General features: G+C 43.3%; 1 protein-coding gene across 3 annotated transcripts in view; it reads left to right on the plus strand.

Moving 5' to 3' along the window:
- The first annotated feature begins 5,297 nt into the window (after positions 1-5,297).
- MILR1 (mast cell immunoglobulin like receptor 1) overlaps positions 5,298-21,187 on the plus strand; it is a 21,891-nt gene continuing 6,001 nt past the window's right edge. Inside the window, exons 1-8 of one of the 3 annotated variants that reach the window (XM_040452134.1) lie at positions 5,298-5,430; positions 11,548-11,823; positions 15,216-15,503; positions 17,142-17,252; positions 19,105-19,194; positions 19,727-19,777; positions 19,910-19,978; positions 20,422-20,505. In XM_040452134.1, coding sequence (XP_040308068.1) covers positions 5,301-5,430; positions 11,548-11,823; positions 15,216-15,503; positions 17,142-17,252; positions 19,105-19,194; positions 19,727-19,777; positions 19,910-19,978; positions 20,422-20,477 — 1,071 coding nt within the window. In that variant the 5' untranslated portion in view covers positions 5,298-5,300 and the 3' untranslated portion in view covers positions 20,478-20,505. Of the gene's footprint in view, positions 5,431-11,547; positions 11,824-15,215; positions 15,504-17,141; positions 17,253-19,104; positions 19,195-19,726; positions 19,778-19,909; positions 19,979-20,421; positions 20,621-21,187 lie in introns of those variants that run through there. The other 2 variants (XM_040452135.1, XM_040452136.1) reach the window with 2 other exon arrangements.

Below are 21,187 nucleotides of genomic sequence, written 5' to 3' on the forward strand. Positions count from 1 at the left end.
TTAAATCTACTTCACACAGGTAAACATTCTGGAAATTTTCAAATCAAAATTGTGTCTATACAGCAAGTGAGGATATTCACAAAATGCTGTCAGAATTTTTAACACAATTTAATATGTAGTTTTATCATTTTTTTGAATTTTTTAAATGCTTTCATTTACATACAGTATATAGATAGCATGTTTGTTTGTTTTTTTTAAGACTTGATTTATTTAGTCCAGTGTTAAATTTACAGAATAACTGAGCAGGTAGTACATAGAGTTCAATATACGCACCCTGCCTCCAACTCCATAGTCTCCCTTATTATTAACATTTTGCATTAGTGTAGTACATTTGTTACAATTGATGAACCAATACCCAGATATTATCATCAACTATAGTCCTTTATTTATGTTAAAGGTCACTCTTGGTGTTGGGCACTTCTGTGGGTTTTGACAAATGCTGTATGACATGTATCCAACATTACAGTTTCTTTTTTTTTTTTTTTCAACGTTTATTTATTTTTGGGACAGAGAGAGACAGAGCGTGAACGGGGGAGGGGCAGAGAGAGAGGGAGACACAGAATCGGAAACAGGCTCCAGGCTCCGAGCCATCAGCCCAGAGCCTGACGCGGGGCTCGAACTCACGGACCTCGAGATCGTGACCTGGCTGAAGTCGGACGCTTACCCGACTGCGCCACCCAGGCGCCCCTACAGTTTCTTAAGAGAATAGTTACACCAAGCTAACAATCCCCTCAGAAATTAGATTCCATGAGGCCTTTTTCTCTCTATGGCACTTCATCTCCACCCGACAATATTCTAGAGTTGAGTTATTATTATTATTATTATTATTATTATTATTATTATTAAAATCCAAGTTGGTTAACATATAGTGTAATAATGATTTCAGGAGGAGAATATTTTAGTGATTCATCACCAAGATATAACACCCAGTGCGCATCCCAATTAAGTGCTCCTTAATTCCCATCACCCATTTAACCCACCCCCCACCCAAAACCCCTCCAGAAACCCTCAGTTTGTTCTCTGCATTTAACAGTCTCTTATGATTTGCCTCCTCCCTCTCTGTTTTTATTGTATTTTTCCTTACCTTCCCTTATGTTCATCTGTTGTGTTTCTCAAATTCCACATGAGTGAAATCATATGATATCTGTCTTTCTCTGACAGACTTATTTCACTTAGTATAATACCCTCTAATTCCATCCATGTTGTTACAAATGGCAAGATTTCATTCTTTTTCATCTCTGAGTAGTATTCCATTGGATATATGTACTGTATCTTCTTTATCCATTTGTCAGTCGATGGACATTTGGGCTCTTTCCATAATTTGACTATTGTTGATAGTGCTGCTCTAAACATGGAGGTGCATGTGCCCCTTCAAATCAGCATTTTTGTATCCTTTGGATAAATACCTAATAGTGCAATTGCTGGGTCATAGGGTAGTTCTAGTTTTAATTTTTAAAATTTTGTTTAATATTTACTTATTTTTGAGAGAGACAGAGACAGAGAGAGACAGAGCACAAGTGGGGGAGGGGAAGAGTGAGATGGAGACACAGAATCCAAAGCAGGCTTCCAGCTCTGAGCTGTCAGCATGGAGCTTGATGCAGGGCTCGAACTCTTGTGAGATCATGACCTGAGCCAAAGTCAGATGCTTAACAAACTAAGCCACCCAGGAGCCCTTATTTTTGATTTTTTGAGGAACCTCCATACTGTTTTCCAAAGTGGCTGAACCAGTTTGCATTCCCACCAGCAGTGCAAAAGTGTTCCCCTTTCGATACATCCTCACCAACATCTGCTGTTTCCTGAGTTGTTAATGTTAGCCATTCTGACAGGTGTGAGGTGGTATCTCATTGTGGTTTTGATTTGTATTTCCCTGAGAATGAATGATGTTGAACATCCTTTCATGTGTCTGTTAGCCATCTGATGTCTTCTTTGGAAAAGTGTCTGTTCATGTCTTTTGCCCATTTCTTCTCTGTTTCTTTCTCTCTCTCTCAAAAATAAATAAACATTTTAAATAAATAAATAAATAAATAAATAAAAAGTTGTAATTATTATTGGTCATCAGGGGTTGAAGATTTAACATCATGAGTAATATCCTTGATGGGAAGAGGAATTTTCTATTGAGACTACACATTACTCCATGGCTATCTATTTATTTATTTATTTTTTTAACTTTTTTTTTAACTTTTTTTTTATTTATTTTTGAGACAGGGAGAGACAGAGCATGAACAGGGGAGGGGCAGAGAGAGGGAGACACAGAATCCGAAACAGGCTCCAGGCTCTGAGCTGTCAGCACAGAGCCCAACACAGGGCTTGAACTCACGGACCGTGAGATCATGACCTGAGCCGAAGTAGGCTGCTTAACCGACTGAGCCACCCAGTCGCCCCACCATGGCTATCTATTTAAAAGAATTCATTGGAAAAGTTCAAGGCACTTCCCCATATCAGATCATCCCCGACAGTGAGCCCTGTATCAAAAGACTGCACCAACCATTTCTAAACATCAACCAAATTTTGGACAATATGAGAATGATTTGATTAACAATTTGCAAAAATATGTATATCACTTCTTAAGTAGCTTTGTATCACATGGTTTAGTTTACTTAGAAATAAAGCAGGGGCGGTGGTGGAGTGTGTTTTAAAATTTTTGATCTGTGCATTGAGTTAATAATTATTTACATTACTCCGTAGGTTGTTAAATCTTTTGGAGGGGGGGTTGTGGGTTTCTTTTCTTTTTTTTTTTTTTTGGTTGTTAAATATTTGTAATACCTCCGCACACCTCACAGAGATTTTGTAAGGATTGAATGAGATTATCAGTGTAAAGTTCTCAGGTAAGAGGAATAGACTAACTTTACTGTTAGTAAGCATGACGAGTCCACGGATGGATTTTTCTCTTTCCATTTGAGACTTCCCTCTTGATATATCTGTGTAACCTTTGACAAATTACTTTCCTTTTATGGGGCCTTGCTAACGCACCCCTACCAATCAGTACTTACCAACAGCTGTTGGTAGCACTTCCTCTGCTCTCTAAGCGTCCAAGCTGCGGTCTGCAAGTTTCCTGACCCAGTTGAGTTTCATACAGGGAAAATGTTCTAGACACGTCAGCTCTTCTGAATGTACCCCTGCCCCTGCCCCCCAGTCCTCCTGGGCATGAAAGTCCTCAGGGACTGGCCCCGTCCACCACCCAGGCAAGGATGCATGAGATACTGGTGGGGAAAGTGTCAAACCGGCCATGCCTGCAAAACCTCCAATTTCCTTTGGCAACAGTTCTGACATGGAGAAGGATCATCCCACCAGAGATTAAACTTGTGAGGTTCCTTCCCTCCCTCTCTTCAGCAAGAGAAATTACCACCACTATCCCAGCATGAAAATCACCACTGGGGCACCTGGGTGGTGCATCCGACTTCGGCTCAGGTCATGATCTCACAGTTTGGGAGTTGGAGCCCCGTGTTGGGCTCTGTGCTGACAGCTCGGAGCCTGGAGCCTCCTTCGGGTTCTGTGTCTCCCTCTCTCTCTGGCTCTCCCCTTCTCACACTCTGTCTCTCCCTCTCTCTCTCTCTCTCTCTCAAAAAATAAATTAACATTAAAAAAAAAAAAAAGAAAATCACCATCAATCACTGTCGTGTTTTTTACAAGAGGTGCCCAAAAAGCAACTGAAAACAAATTTTTTTAGTGGTTATTTACTTTTAAGAAAGAAAATGTGCCAGCAAGGGAGGGGCAGAGAGAAGGGGACAGAGGACCCAAAGCAGGCTCTGTGCTGGCAGCAGAGAGTCTGATGCGGGGCTCAAACTCACGAACTGCAAGATCATGACCTGAGCCAAAGTTGGACGCTTAACTGACTGATCCACCCAGGTGTCCCAAAAGCAACTTTTTAAAAAAGTTTACTTATTTTGAGAGAGACGGGGAGGGAAGGGGCAGAGAGAGAGAGAGGGAGAGAGAATCCTAAGCAAGCTCTGCACTGTCAGTGCAGAGCCCAATGTTGGACTCGAACTCGAGAACCATGAGATCATGACCTGAGCTGAAATCAAGAGTCAGGTGCTTAACCGGCTGAGCCACCCAAGTGCCCCCCAAAAGCAACTTTTACTATCAGAAGGGAATAAGGGCCTTCTATGCACTGAGAGTTAACTAATGATTTGCTTCCAGACAGTGGCCAGGTGGCAGACCCTGGCTTTGCTCAGTCCCCCAGGGGCGGGTAGGTGTGAGACCCAGAATGACTCACCACCACAGGATAGGACGTGGGGAGGCCAAGCAAAGAGCACCTGGACCGAATGCACACAGTAGGTTGGACGATGTCCCAGAAGGACATGTACCTGGGCAGGAAACTGACTTCCCCCAGAGAGAGCCCCTGTCCACAGAAAAGTGGGAGACCTATAGGGCAGGCCTTAGAGTGGCAAAAGAAATCACCACCAAAGTGGCCTGGCCAGATCACAGCTCCCTCCACTTGGGAAGCCCCTCACACTTCCTACTCCCCACTTCAGACTGGTGACACTGGAATATGTGGCTTTACTTCTTTTAAGTTTTTATTTATTTATTTTGAGAGAGCAGGGGAGGGGCAGAGAGAGAGGGAGAGAGAGAATCTCCAGCAGGCTCTATGTTCAGTGTGGAACCTGCCCTGGGCTGGATCCCATGACCCCGAGGTCACCACCTGAGCTGATATCAAGAGTCAGATGCTTAATCGGCTGAACCGCCCAGGCGCCGCTATGTGACTCTACTTCTGCATACATTTCACAGAGCCAGGAGAATTCTAGATGGAGTAGAAGTGGATCACAAGCCTCTCTGGGTTGTAACGTAGAGACTCAGAGACTGCTGGGGGCCCTTGTTACAATACAGAGTCCCAGGTTTTATTCCTAGTAAGTCTGGAGTGGGGCCTAAGAACCAGCATTTAATATAATATTTAATACAAGACATTTCTTTTTTTTTTTTTAATTTTTTTTAATGTTTCTTTTTGAGAGAGAGACAGAGTGTGAGTGGAGGATGGACAGAGAGAAGGGGAGACACAGAATTTGAAGCAGGCTCCCAGCTCTGAGCTGTCAGCACAGAGTCTGACATGGGGCTTGAACCCATGAACCACCAGTCTCTTCGTGCAAGAACTCATTGGGGGAACACAGGTCGGTCAAACCAACCAATCATATTTTGTTTCAAACTTGTCTAGGCACCTCCAATTACTTTTACGTTGTCAAAAAAGAGGAAGTTCCCTAAATGACTCACCAGTATGGGGTCATCATGCCTCCTGTGTCCTCCTCCCTAATTTCTTCTGGAGCTGTTTCAAGAAACTGTTCTTTTAGGGCATTTTTTTCTTCTCTCGCATGTATGGCTCATTTGCTATTTTGAAGCTTGTGTCTCCAAACCAAAACGTGATGTGGAAAAAGAGTTTTCTCATGTTCCTTTTCTCTCTCTCAGTTCAAAGAGCTGCCCTGGATTGTGAATGGAGGAACAGTAAGTTTCATTTACTTCCTTCTCTCTTTTACCAAAACTCTTTTCACCGACACGTGGAGATGGTCAGCTTTCAGCACGACCATTCACGAATAAGTCTTTCTTTGCTTTTAGACGAACAACCAAAGTCAAGTCTTTTCTGTTACCTACAGTTTAAAAGGAAATGCTGGGAGGGAGGGAGTTGAAGGCTCTTTGCTGAGGTTCAGAGATTAAATGTTGAGATTGCTTTTACGCTGAAATGTTTCTTTCTTTCTCTGTTGTTATTGGTTTTTTTTTTTTAATTTAGAAAATCAACACATAATCATTGTAAAATAATTCAAGCAACAAAATAAAAATATATATTGGGAGGTGGTTTATCATCATGGAACTAGACCAGCCAGGCTTGTGGTCCTAACCCCGGTTTCTACCGTTTTCCAGCAGGGAGGCTGGGTGTCTGATGTAACCACCCGACACTTAATCTCTTTCCTCTGTGATGTGAGGATAATAACATCACCTACCTGGGAGGGTTCTTACGAGGACTCGGTGAGACAAGCCATGTCCCTTAGCACAGAACTTGGTATATGGTAAGCTGTCAGTAAATGCCAGCCCATGCTGCTGTGACTAGATGAAATATGAAAGTGCTGTTGTGCTCTCCAATTCTCCATTTCCAGAAGCAAGCACTTATCAACGGTCATTCTCTATTCGGTACCATAGGAAACAAACTCTTCTGTGACGTGTCCTTTTTAATTTATTTTAAAGTTTATTTATTTACTTGAGAGAGAGAGAGCAGGGGAGGGGCAGAGAGAGAGGGAGAGAGAGAATCGCAAAGCAGGCTCTCCACTGTCAGCGCGGAACCCCATGTGGGACTCAAACTCACGACCCTCAAGATCATGACCCGAGCTGAAATCGAGAGTCTTGATGCTTAACTGAACCACCCAGGGGCCCAGTCCTATTTTTAGATGACAATACATCACAGAAATCCTTGTAAGCAGTAGATGTAGACTCACCTCTCTTTTTTCAACGGCTGCTTGGCATTTCATAATGTGACTCAGCCATAGTTCATGTAACCACCCCTCTTACTGATTTATCCATTTTTTTCTTTGTAATGTAAACAATGCTGCAATGAAAATCCTCATACAAAACATCCTTTGTGGACACAGGAGAGGGGGAGAGCATCTCTGGAGGATAAAATCCTGGAGGTGAAATCGCCAGGTCAAAGGGCATGTACATTTGAATTGTTAAGTTGCCCTCTCAACACGCAGACCGGGTACCCAGTCACAGGGTGTGTGTCCCAGCCTTCTCCAACAGTGGACACAATCTGTTTTAAATTTGTGCCAATCCGATGAGTAAAAAACAATATCTCAGTGCTGTTTTGACCTCATCACTTGTGAGCCAGAGCATCTGCTTCATGTTTATTGGTCATGAAAGCTCCAGAAGTTCTATGGAAAGGAAATTTAGGGACAGCTGTCTGGTTGGAAGGAGAGGAGAGGCTTTATCTTGAAGCTGAGCTTACAGAAACTGAGAAAATGTCAGTTGTCCAGATCAAAAAGGGGAAGGGAGCTTGATGACATTTTTGAGGGGCCTAAACTCCTCCTCTACCCAAACTGTCCCGTGGCCCTACCATTATTTAATGGCCTTTTGCATTCATTCTTCTGGAAATTACCTATTCATATTATTTGTCCATTTATTTGTCTTTTTCTTATTCAGTTGCCATTGACATATCTATCTATATCTATCTATCTATCTATCTATCTATCTATCTATCTATCTATTTATCTACCTACATACATGAAAATATATATACATGAAAAATCCCTTGCTTTCATTTATATGTTAAGTATTTCCTTTTAGATTGTCACTTGTCTTAATTTTGCCATAGAAAAGCTTTAAGTTTTAGGGGAGTCGATTTTTCAGTCTTTTCTCTGTGGCTCCAATTTTTGTGTCTTATTTGGAAGAGCTTTTCTTCTCAGGTGATACAAAAACATTTTCTAATATTTCTTTAATTCCTTAATAATTTTATTCTTTTACATTAGATTTTCTGATGAGGGTTATTTTTTTCCTTGGCATTTTAAAATAATAAAATACAAATATACAAGCTATCAAAGACTACTAGCTAGTGTCAAAGGACTCATGAGGGGCTCCTGGCTGGTAGAGCATGTGACTTTTGATCTTGGGGTCATGAGTTTGAGCCCCATGTTGTGCCCCATATTGAATATAGAGCTTACTTAAAAACAAACAAACAAACAAACAAACAAACAAAAAACAAAACAAAAAAGGACTCAGGAGCTGGTATAGAGATGCTTCTCATGGCCAAAAAATGGGACAATAAAAATAATAATTGCAATGGATTGAAATACATCAAATATGTAAACTATGAGTTCATAATGATTCTTTTCTTAAAAAAATTTTAACATTTATTTATTATTGAGACACAGAGAGAGACAGAGCATGAGCATGGGAGGGACAGAGAGAGAGGGAGACACAGAATCCGAAGCAGGCTCCAGGCTCTGAGCTGTCAGCACAGAGCCCGACGCGGGACTTGAACTCACAAACCATGAGATCATGACCTGAGCTGAAGTTGGATGCTTAACTGACTGAGCCACCCAGGTGCCCCAAGTTCATAATGATTCTTAAACAAACAAATAACAACAGTGAAAGAAAAATATCCTGTTACAAGATGCTAGGAAACCAACTCATTATTTTCAGAACCAGTCAATAAAGGAAGAGAATCAAGCATTTATCCTGCTTTTTCAATGCAAACCGTATCTCCATATAACCATAGTTGATGGGGGCAAGTTTCTCTTTATAGAATTATTTCAGATAATAAATGGAAAAGGAATGAATTAGTATATCACCATTTTGCAACCTCTAATGAAATAATGCTTCCAAGTGATTATTGTCAAAGCCGACTAAGAAACAAAAAGAGAGATGACCAGACATTATGTGCCTCGTAATCGAAGGAGTGCACACTATCCTCATGCATTCTTGCTAAATAAAAACTAATCTGGGGGGCACCTAGCTGGCTTAATAGGAAAAGCATGAGCCTCATGATCTTGAGGTCATGAGTTCAAGCCCACATTGGGTGTAAAGATTACTTAAATAAATAAAACTTAAAAGAAAAAAAAGCTAATCTGAATTTCATTAAATTGAGGGGACAAGGGACAGAGGACCAAGGTTAAGGATACCATGGGAATGTGATCAACAAAATCCAGACCATGGAAAACACTATCGAACAAAGAGCTTACCATCTTCCACAAATAAGTTGCAAGGGAAAGAAAAAGATGGAAACATCTACAGATTTAAAAAGACATAAGAAATAGGGGCACCTGGGTGGCTTAGTTGGTTAAGTGTCCAACTTCAGCTCAGGTCATGATCTCACAGTTCGTGGGTTTGAGCCCCGTGTCGGGCTCTGTGCTGACAGCTCAGAGCCTGGAGCCTGTGTCAGAGTCTGTGTCTCCCCCTCACTCTCTCTCTCTCAAAAATAAATAGACATTAAAAAAAATTTTTTTAATTAAAAAAAAAGCAGGGAGGGACCTGGGTGGGCTCAGTCGGTTAAGCCTCTACTTCGGCTCAGGTCATGATCTCACAGTTTGTGAGTTTGAGCCCCTTGTCGGATTCTGTGCTGACGGCTCAGAGCCTGTGTCTCCCTCTCTCTCTCTGCCCCTCCCCTGCTCACTCTCCGTTTCTCTCTCTCGAAAATAAATAAACATTAAAATTTTTAAAATAAATAAATAAAAATAAAAATAAGATGTAAGAAACATATCAACTAATTACAATGCACCGTTTTGGATCCTAAAAAAACAAAACACAAACACAAACACAAAAACAAAAACAAAAAAAAACCCCACCAGGAGACAGGAAAATTTGAATACTAACTAGATGTTTGATACAACATTTCAAAAACAATGTTAATTTTTGGGTGTGATAATGGTATTTTTACAAAAAAGAATCTTTACCTTTTAGAGATACAAACTATCACTGTCCTCCAGGCAAAGATCACCAAGGACACATGTGTAGTTGAACAAAGCTGGGTGTATTGACTCTTGGAAGTGACAGCAAGTGTGTCCCATGGGAGCCATGGGATGTCTCAGCAAGAAGGTGTTAGAATCTTATGATAAGATTTGGACTTATGTTAGGTGATTTTGGAGGGAGATCCAAAGCAGCAGGCTTTCCTCTGGATTGGATTCTTTCAGGGAGTGAGGATAGTGATATGGTTGGCCATCTCAATAATTACGATCTAAAAGACAGGAAGAACGGAGCAAGGCAGAGTCAGGGCTGATGAAGATTCAGTAGTCACTCATATCAGCCAGTTCAGGGGGATGTTTGGCCATTTTTATGGTTTGGACGATGCTCACGTCTTTATCTGCGTTCGGAGATGATCGTGAAATTATCTTGTGTTTGTCTCAATCCAACATGGTCACAGGGTCTTTGTCTGGTATTGGTGTTCTTAGCGGTGGGTCACTTCCTAGCCAGGCCGGTTCTCACTTGTCAAGGGCTGTTTTTATTCTCAATACTGAAATTTATGGAGGAAATAATATGTGGTCTTGGACTTGTTTTAAAATAATGGAAGGGGAGGTTTCCTGGGTGGCTTGGTCGGTTAAGTGTCTGACTCTTGATTTCGGCTCAAGTCATGATCCTATGGTTGTGAGATCAAGCCCGGAGTTGGGCTCTGTGCTGGGTGTGGAGCCTGCTTATGATTCTCTCTCTGCCCTTCCCCACTCACATGCCACTCCCCCCCCATCAAAAAACAAAACAATAAAAATAAAAATAAAAATAATTGAATGGGATGGGAGGCGGATGAAGCAGTTGTGACTACGAGTTGATACTTGTTGAAAATGGGTGGTAGGCCCCTGGGGGATCATTACATACTCTTCTCTACTGTTGTATTAAAATTTTTCTGAAATAATAATTTTTTTTCCCGGGGCGCCTGGGTGGCTTACTTGATTAAGCACCCAACTTTGGCTGAGGCCATGATCTCACAGTCCACGGGTTTGAGCCCCGCATCGGGCTGTGTGCTGACAGCTCAGAGCCTGGAGCCTGCTTCAGTTTCTGTGTCTCCCTCTCTCTCTGCCTCTCCCCTGCTTGCCCTCTGTCTGTCTCTCTCTCTCTATGTCTCTCTCTCTCTGTGTCTCTCTCCCTCTCTCAAAAATGAATAAATATTAAAAAAATTTTTCAATAATTTTTTTTCAAAATAAGAAATTTAAAAGAAATAGTGGTCCAAAAAGGTCACCAGACATAATGTTTGGTCAGAGAACCTAGAATTTTAATATTTATTTCAAAAAATTTTTTTCATGTTTATTTATTTTTGAGAGAGAGAGAGTGAGAGTGAGAGAGAGAGAGAGAGAGAGAGAAAGAGACAGAGGGAGAGTGGAGGAGGGGCAGAGAGAGAGGGAGTCACAGAATCCCAAGCAGGGTCTGTGCTGTCAGCACAGGGGCTAGGTCTTACCAACCGTTAGATCATGACTTGAGCTGAAATCACGAGTACAGACTCTTAACTGACCGAACCACCCAGGCGCCCCGGAATTTTAATATCTCTAAGTCAGCACAGCCAGTCTTAAGGGAGTGTCTTTTATCACACTGTACACCTGCAACTAATATCATACTGTGCGTTAAGTAACTGGAATGAAATTTTTTTAAATTTATTTATTTCGAGAGAGGCAGAGATAGTGCGAGTGGGGGAGGGGCAGAGACAGAGAGGGAGACAGAGAATCCCAAGCAGGCTCCTCATTGTCAGCTTGGAGCCCAATGTGAGGCTCGAACTCACGAAACCGCGGGATCGTGACCTGAGCCAAAAACCAAGAGTCGGATGCTTAACCGACTGAGCCACCCAGGCGCCCCCTCACTAGGATTTAAATTTAAAAAAAGAAAGAAGGAAAAATTAGAGTGTCCACTTCAAGCTCTCACCAGCAGAAGAGCTAGCAAGCACGGAAGAGCTGGTCAAGGCCACCCATCCGTCACTGGAAGGAGCCTCTGTAGGTGCTGAGGCTTTCCTCACACACTGGTCAGCCTGGCTGTGCTGACAAGAAAGTTCTCCAGGAACGAGCGTCTCTACCCCTTGACCCACAAACTGTGGCCAGATTACCACTTAGTTATTAAGCGACATTAACAAAGACTTTTTTCTTGTGTTACTCTGTTTTCCAGAACTCCTTTCTCCAAGTTTGAACTCAAAAACAAATGCAGTCACGAGGGGTCAAAATGTGTCTTTAATTTGTTCCAGCCAGAACCCATCACTACAGATCACCTATCTTTTGTTTCGGCATGAGAAGCACCTGAGAACCCAGGAAGGCAAAGGCGAACCCATGATTTTTAACCTAAGCGTCTCAGAAGCCCATGATTTGGGTCCCTACAAATGCAAAGTCCAAGTTTCTAACTGTTCAGTTATCAAATACAGTCATGAGTTCAACTTCACCTTTGTTGGTAAGTAGAGACTCATCCCTGGGGGGGCCCTGTGATTTGTGGGATACTTTCCTGTCCTAGAATGGGCTCTCTGCTCTCCTGTGAATACTCACTCAAGGGCTTGGAAAGTATGTCACTGAGATCTTTATTCTTATTAATTCCATTTTGCTTGCTCTTCCGAAGACTTTTTTTTTTAATGATTAATAGACTTCTTTAAGCTATTATAATACATAGGGTCATCGTTGCCAGACTTAATATGAAATGTTAAATGGTCGATCCAATTTTCCTTCCTAGGTAAGTTTTTCTTTCCTATTTCTGTCAGTTTTGAAAACATAATACCAGAAGAAGGGGGACCCAATTCCTAACAGAGCTCCTAAGAGTGAGGTCTTGGGACTGGGACAGATATTTGCTGATCTTGCATAGGGCCCAATGAATTAAGGCAGGATCTTTGGTGAGCCCTCTGCAGCTGAGATCATTGTACTGAAGCAAGTACTCCCATTTAGGTTGGGATCTTTTTTTTTTTTTTTTTAAACGTTTAGTTATTTATTTTAAGAGAGAGAAAGAGCGTGCATGCAAGGGTGCGAGTTGGGGAGGGGCAAGGTGAGAGGGAGAGAATCCCAAGCAGGCTCTGCAATGTCAGCGCTGAGCCCAACGCAGGGCTCAATCTCCCAAACAGTGAGATCATGACCTGAGGCGAGATCAAGAGGCGGGAGCTTAGTGACTGAGCCACCCAGGCGCCCCAGGTTAGTGTCTTATGACCAACCACTCAGTTTGCGCCTTCTGGGCTTCCACAGATGTGCCTGTCGTATTCGGCTGGGTGGAAGATAGCAGGCATGGTGGCCAACCGCCACGGCTGGTATTTGGGGAATGACATCGTGGCAATCCGGCATACCTCTTCCAAAGACTCGTTGCTATTTCAAATAATGATAGCCTGATTGCCTTAGACAAAAAGCCTTATGCGAACAATTTGGGAAATTGTTGAGATCTTTTCTAGATGCTTTATTCTAGGATTCCCATCACGTAGGCAAAAACTACTTTTTCTCTGAAGGTGCAAGAAGACTTAGAATCAGTATTGGACCCTGCGGCAAGGGTCTTCAAAGCCCCAGGTCTTTTCCAACTTCTTCCCTTTGCAGTGACCACCCAGCAGGCATCCCACCAGCCAGCACTCTTCCTGCCCAACCACATCTTATTACTGCTATATTTTTCTCTCTCATCTTCCCACCCAAGCCTCTCACAACCTAGCATTAATGGTCTCATTTATAAAGGTGACCTTGATAAAGGACTTCTGAGAGAGGGAGAGAGGGTTTCCAGGTAATATGTGGGCATGGAACCTGGAGGCTTCTAAACATAAGAGCTCTGACTCACTGATCGAATCTTTGAGTGATTCTCTAGGTCTGTACTCTCTAGCATAGTAGCCACTAGCCACGTGTGGTTATTTACATTTACATCCAAATTAATTAAAACTAAATGAAGCAAAAAGCTCAATTCCTTAGTGTATTCAATAGCCACAGCCGGCCGGTGGCTGCCTTGTTCGTGCAGACAGAACGTTTCCATCATTACAGAAAGTTCTACTGAGCGCCATTGCTCTAGTGCAAGGGTTCTTAGCATTTTAGGTTATAGCTGTCTTAACAATCGAATGATAGTGATGGGTACTTTTCCTGAGACATATTCATGAGATTACAGATGCAAATCTCTGCATAAGGCTTTTAGGAGGTCCCGGTTAAAACCAACCATTTTAGGACAGTTTTGAACCCAAAATGAACAGAAGCCATACTGTAGAAGAAGAGTGAAGAAGGGGCAAATCCTTACAAACATGGTCTTAGGATGTGGTACATGACGTGAGGGCAGGCCCTCCGCTGATAATAGTCCATCTAGGCCACCAGGCTGGACTGAGCCGCCTTGTACTGCAGAAAGAGCAATGGGGTGAGCGTCGGGGAACCTGTGCACCCCTGGCTTCCCGTGCAACTTTGCATATTCCCTTTAGATGCGCCTTTGCTATATCTCCAGCCCTCAATCATTAAAATGGGTTAAATGGTAAAATACCATTTAACATGGGTTTTAACTCTGGGTGGGAATCTCAGTCTTTTGTGGGCAGCATGGGGTGAGGAGAGTAGGCACTTACTTGGCAGAGAAAACATAGGATTGTCCTTCAAATCACTGAGATTCAGTGTGAGAAAAGATGTCAAGACCCACTATTAGTGTGGGTTTCTTCCATTTGAATAACGGGGACCTACACTCCTGTAAGGAATAAGCCCAGTTTTAGATGGTTTATGAACTTGATGGCTGAAGCCTTAAATCAGCTGATTAAAAAAACCCCAAGTCTTCATTTCCTGAGCTTCTGTCCCACAGATAGGTATAATTTCAGTTCCATTGGAAGAATGTCCTATCAGTGCTCTTCCCAAAGTTGCTCTCTGAGACCACCATCACCAACCAGGTGCTGCCTTGTCAAGGATGTTGCTTCAGGGATTCTGCTCAAGGGAGGGGTGGAGCAAGGAGACTAAATCATTTTCCTTGATTTTACTTATACTTGGGTCCTTGTATTTCATTGTTTCTGTGCCAAACTGATATTGTTTAAAAAAAAAAAATCTGTTTGAGAGTTGGCCCTGGATCTGCTGGTTTACTAGCTGTGTGAGTTTCTTACCTCTCTGAATCACAGTTGGTTCATCTGCGGAATGGGCATGATATTATCCTCCTTGTAGTACTGTTGTTACAAAGTGAAATGAGGTAATGTGAATAGCAAGCCTGGTACATGATGGATACTCAACAATTATCCTTCCTTTCCTATAATACTGCTTTATTACTGAATTATTAAATAAATAATATAGCTGGATTCTCCCACAAAATACCCACACCACAGGGTTTTCCCTGACAGAGTTAAGCAGACCCACACACTTCCTGTTGAAAAGTTCTCTTGAATCTATCAGAGTTACTTCCTGCTTGTGGGAGGAAGTAGAAGATAATCATTCAGCTGAATTCTATAAATAAAAATACAGTTAGAAAAGATTATATTTTTAGATTTCTTTGATTAAAAAAAAAACAATGTAGCCTTATAAAGACTGGGACTAAGAGCGCCTCTCAACTTCATACTGGGAACTAGATCTTTGACAGAATTACACTTGTCAACAATAAACAGATGGAGAATTCTGCTGAAAGGCAAGTTTGTGCTTTGATTCCTCAAAGTAAGAGACACCCTCCACCCTCTGGTGTTCTCAGCACCCAGCTTGTGCCACACTGAGTGGAGCTAACCATATACCATTGGTCTTTCCCACTGGGCTGCAAGCTCCTTGGCTTCTCAAGAAGGGTGTCATTATCTTTGCGTCCACAGTCAGGAATAGAGGTTCAATCCATGCTGGTGGACTGAGTGGGTGAATCCATTCTGCTCATCCCTTTAACACATACTTTCATTTGCCTAGACCCAGTGATTACACCAGTGCTGAACGTTAACGTCATTAAAATAGAAACAGACCGACATATAATACTGCATTGCATCTCATTCAACGGCTCTCTGCCCATCAATTATACTTTCTTTGAAAAAGATACTGCCATATCACCAGCCATTTCCAAGTACGTAAGGGAGCCCGCTGAATTCAACTTAACCAAGAAAAGCACTGGTGGAAGGGAAGAGTATAGGTGCAAAGCTGAAAACAAATTGCCTGACCATGCAAAATACAGTCAACCAGTCTTCATCAATCCCTCGACAGGTAAGGGCTACCTGAACTCTTTCGACAGGCTCTGGATTTGCTTCCAAAAACTGCAGCCAGCCTCTCCCCTGCCCACGCACTTCCCACTTTGGCTGTATGCAAAGGCCTTTCCTTTGGAAGGTTCCACACAAATTCTGATGGGGTTTCTTTCTGCCATTCAAAAGAAGACAAAAAGCCTAGAAGCTAGGTCAGGAAGAAACCTTGCAGTGAGATTTCCTGACTTGACCCTGCTTCCTGCCTTGATCTCCCACTGCCTAGGTTCTAAGCTAGCACATTAGAATTTGCATCTTTCTTGGGCTTGGAGCCCAGTCTTGATTTTCTTCTGCTTTTTCATTGACTTCTAATGTCTGTGCCCTCCCGTTTGGCTGTTTCTTGCCCACTACTAATGCTTGGTGAGTCTAGACTTCTGGGGGACCACCCTTGTGGTGAGAAGGGCCCCTGTCCCAGTCCTGTGTTTTGGAAGGCACTGCTTTGGTGCTTCTTGGCCATGTATCTTCCCACAGGCTGAGGGGCCCAGGGGAACATGAGAATGTGCCCACCTGGACCCTGTATCTCCACTTTCCTAAACCGTATTCTGGGTACCTGCACCTGAATTCCCTACCCAGTCACATCAGAACCCTCCTTCCAGGACCTACACAAGTCTTGTTCCCAGCTCATCCTCCCAAGATTGTACCAGGGTAAGGAAGGATAGGAGCATCCCTAGACTCAAGTGTAGGGGGCTGCTTGTGGGGGGTGTGGACAGCATTTGGACATGCAGGCTAGAGGATCCATGTGCAGGTGAGGCCCCTTGGGGTGCACATCAGAGCTTGAGTGGAAAGCTGGGCTGGGCCTGGGGCTAGGGCTGACTCTCTTCATGCCGCCATATTCTGGCACAGAAGTCTGAAGAGTCTGAGAATTCTAGATTCAAACCTGGCTTTCCAGGTCCTTATGAAGGGACACTTGTCAAGGTAGGAGGAGGGTAGAACAAAAATGAGGTTAGCTAGGGCAGTAGGCACACTTGGGCATTGAACACTTCACCTAGCCTCATCCACAGAAGAACAGAGCCCACACCCTGCTCTTTGGTAAGTTCTAACAGATGAGGCAGCCTGTTGGACTCAGGCTCCAGAGTCCTGCTTTTGCCTACAAACCACAGCCCTTCCATGTACTAGCTGTGTGACTGTAGGAAAGTCCTCTCTGAGCCTTACTCATTTGTACAATGGGAGTGATATCAATGAGATAAATAAGGCAATGCACGCAAAGTGCTTAACACGGCATCTGGCGTGTAGTTAATAACGAATGGTAGCTGTTTAGGTGACATAAATCATGCCAACATGACTAAGGGCTTTGCCCAATAAGTGGCCAGGCTGTTCTGAGCCTTATGACTCTAACAGTGTTGCCAGGAATCTGGTTCAAGGCTGTGCTGTTTTTTCTCTTCCTTTGTGCGACCCCTTGTGGAAGATGTATTTGGTTGTGACTTTAAGAACTTCACTGACTAACAAGTTACCTCTCAAGAGTTGCAAGTGTCCATAGTGGTCTGAGGCAATTAAATTAGTTAATTTAGGAGACGGTTGTAAACTGCCCTTTCCAGAACACTCTACAGTTCAATGTCATTGGAAAAGAAAGCTGTGCGGTAACCAATGAACCGCTATCTTCTTCCAGGTGGAGGCAGCTGTCCTTTCTGTCTGCAGCTACTGCTTCTGGGATTATTGCTGGTGCTAATGGTAATAATCCCAATTCTGACATTTTGGATACTACCAAAGTACAGAGCAGGTAAGTGCTTTTGGCAGCTTTTCACGGTTTTCCGTGGGCGTTGGATGCAGAGAACAGGAGAGAAGGTGAAGAGGAAGGGAGAGGAAAATTAAAAATGGGATACGACGAAGGGGGCGCCTGCATGGCTCAGTCGGTTGAGCATCCAACTTCGGCCCAGGTCAGGATCTCGCAGCTGGTGAGTTCAAGCCCCGCACTGGGCTCGCTGCTGTCAGCTGAGAGCCCGCTTCTGATCCTCTGTCCCCCTCTCTCTGCCCCTCCCTCCCTCCCTCTCTCTCTCTCTCTCTCAAAAATGAATAAGCATTAAAAAAATTAAAAAAAATTGTAAAATACATGTAAAAAACCAATAAACATTACCATCTTAACCACTGTTCAGTATACAGTTCAGTATAAGGACACTGCTACTGCTCCACAACCATCACCACCATCCGTGCACGGAACTTTTCTCATCTTGCAACACTGAAATCCTGTCCCCGTTAAACCCTCCCCATTCAGCTCCCCTCACCCCAGCCCCTGACAACCAGCATTCTCCTTTCTTCCTCTATGAAGTTGACTACTCTGGGGACCTCATCTAAGGGAATCCTAGGGTGTCTCTCCTTTGGTAACAGGCTTATTTCACTCAGCGTAATGTCCTCAAGATTCATCCATGTTGGGCATGTGTCAGAAATTTCCTTCATTTCTAAAGCTGAAGAATATTCCATCACAGATACATACATAGATACAAATACATATATCCGCTAAATTTGTCCATTCGTCTGTCAGTGGGGCCTTGGGTTGCTTCTGCCTTTGGGCTATTGTGAGTAATGCTGCTGTAAACATGGGCACACAAATCTTAATAATTTTTTAACAAAAGGCCCCGCATGTTCGCATTGCACTGGGCCCTGCAAATGAGGTGGTGGGTCCCGACCGCCAGCTCCGCAAAGGCAAGAGCTTTGCCTTGTAATTGTCCACCTCCTTGCTGGCCCTGCCCCTCCGAGGAAGCTCCGTAATTGAAGATGAACTCGAGCAACATGCCTCTGCCTCACCTCAGGTGCTGCATCAAGCCCCAGGCACTGCTTTTCGCCAGTCACCTCTCAGGACCACCTCTACTTAAGATTTTGAAATTTGGCCTTTTCACTTGGCCCACAAGTATGGAGGAATATCAAGATTTGCACAAAAAAAACAGGATGTCTCCGTACCAGTGAGCCGAGGGGCATTGGGCAGGCTCCTTCACTTGCTGGAGCCTCAGTGTTCTGACCTGTAGAATGGGGAGATACTGTCACAGCTAGGGAGAGACCTAAGTGATGCATGTTAGCCACCTGTGCCTCCCCCTGTGCCTCCTCTAGAGAGTTTTAAGTCAGAGAAGTCAGGGACTCAGTTGACACAAAACTTGAAACTAGATGTCAAAATGTATACATCTTATACCTTTTTACAACCTGTCTTCCCTTCTTACAAAAAGCCCAGGGTCTTGCAAAAGTGGAATTAGCATTCTTGATTACTGGCCAGGATTCAATAGAACTCGGCTGGGTAATTTACTGTCTCTTGCAGATATTACAAAGCTTTTTACAGACTGTTCTTTTTCAGCAAAGGAAAGAAAATGTGTCTCTGGCCAACCCAAATGCAATCTGCATAATCTGATGGGCAAAGGATGTTCCTTGGAGAAATAAATAAATAAATCAGAAGGGCTTCTGGCTTGGAGAAGCGGGTGATATGGATTCCTCGCTGAGCCCATGGTTTTCCTTCAATGGATGACAGTGTAGGCCATTGGAGCAGGGTCATTCTTTGTTTCAGAACTTTGGGGGATTCGGCTCCTTGGCAGAGGAAATGAGAAAAATGTGGCTGAATTGGTTTAATGTTTCTGTACCAATTTATGTAGGAAAAGCTATGAGAGATCAGGCACCCAGAGACTATGGAAATACACCCATGGAAATTGGAATATATGCAAATGTCTGTGAAACTCAAGCAGGTAAGAGAACTTTGTTGGGCATTTTGATTGGTTTGGTTGGTTGGTTTCAGGTTTCATCTTTTAAAAATTTTTTTAAGGTTGTACAGACACACAGGTACAAAAAAAAAAAAAAATGAAGAAAAGTTATAGAATACAAGGGCTCCCTCCGACCCATGACGTCCAGTTCCACCCTGCTGGTTTAACCGTCAGTTTTTAAAATCCTTCCACAGATACTCTATGCATCTGGTAGCAGGTCATAGCCATGTCATCCTACGCCTTGATTTTTTTCACTTCACAACGTATCGTGGAGATATTTTAATGTCAATTCGGAATGATTCGCAGGGTGTTCCAGAGCCTCTTATGACCCCCTCTTAATGCAGGTATCATACGCTGCTTTATGGTAAATAGACCCAGGGCAGGGCCTTGGTAAGGATGAGAATAAACCCGGCCAACTGACTGAGGGCTGGCCTTGTCCCCAGGCATGGCGCTAAGCAAATTACCTGCTCTGTACTATGCAAACACCACTGACTCCCAATTTATCTCGTTCCCATAGACTCTGTGCCAGGCTTGGAACCAAGGCAGTGTGTTCGCACAGCCCAAGATGGTGAGTGCTCTCTGGGAAAAGTCCAGAGGCTGCACACCATTTCGAGGGCAGCTGGCTAAACCCTGCCCTCGAAATGGTGATCAGAGATTCGGATGACAGGCCTAGTAACTCTGTTCCCTGTCTTTTGCCCAGGAACTGGACACTCCCAGGAGATACATTATGCTACCCCCATGTTCCAGGAGGTGGCACCTGGAGGTCGTGGTGAGCCACAGTTTGGGATAAGAGATGCTAACAAAATGAGACCGCGGTTCCTGTGAGGCCACCATACTCTGGGGCTTTAGAAGCCCAAGGACAGGGTAGATGGGGGCAACGTGCACACCCAGGGTACCAGTAGCAACCAATACCACAGGTCCTAACAAATGACATCGGGAGACGGGTGGGTAGGGAAGAGGGAAGGATGTGACATAGTGACGTATAAAAAACTCAGAGAGGAGGATACCAGGGTACTCCTAAACCATTTTAAAGAATAAATTGTTTGTATACAGTCCAGGAAAAAAACCCAGTTAATTCTTGGTTCTGTCAATCCACCCAGCTACTAAAATGAGATTTTTTTTTTTTTTTGAGGGGTGGTGGTGGTTGGTTTTTAGAGACTCTATGGATATATACATTAGTTTTGCTGAATTATTTTCTCTTTTATATTTCAGAAGCCTGTAATGATTGTAAAACTGGATCTATCTATTCTGAGCTCATCAGAAGATGACATTTAAAGCTACAAGCTACATCTCAGAGTAAGATGCTTTTTATGAAGCTGATTTACATGAAGAAAAAGCAAATTTGACTGATACTTAAAAATATCTCACTGGTTACCTAAAATAAATTACTATTTTTCATGATCAAACACTATTCCTTTGGCCTATTTGGGTACATCCAATCCTGTCATCAGATAATAGTTTTGTCAGGTGGGATCCTGACTGGTGACAGGTTTTAAATGCTTTTGCTATTTTTAGGCATGGACCATTCTCTCCCCATTGCCACATCGTTAAAAAAGAGTAATTGTGGGGCGCCTTGGTTGGCTCAGTTGGTTAAACATCGGACTCTTGATTTCAGCTCATGATCTCACAGTCATTAGATCGAGTCTCCCCCGGGGCTCCACTCGGCATGGAGCCTGATTAAGATTCTCTCTCTGTGGGGCGCCTGGGTGGCGCAGTCGGTTAAGCGTCCGACTTCAGCCAGGTCACGATCTCGCGCTCCGTGAGTTCGAGCCCCCCGTCGGGCTCTGGGCTGATGGCTCAGAGCCTGGAGCCTGTTTCCAATTCTGTGTCTCCCTCTCTCTCTGCCCCTCCCCCGTTCTCTGTCTCTCTCTGTCCCAAAAATAAATAAATGTTGAAAAAAAAAAAAGATTCTCTCTCTGTGTCCCTCCCATGCTTTCTCTCTCTCTCTTAAAAAAAAAAAAAAAAAAAAAAAAAAAAA

This window comes from Herpailurus yagouaroundi, unplaced genomic scaffold, assembly GCF_014898765.1.
Source record: "Herpailurus yagouaroundi ecotype Mexico unplaced genomic scaffold, PumYag 206, whole genome shotgun sequence".
NCBI classification, from domain to species: domain Eukaryota; kingdom Metazoa; phylum Chordata; class Mammalia; order Carnivora; family Felidae; genus Herpailurus; species Herpailurus yagouaroundi.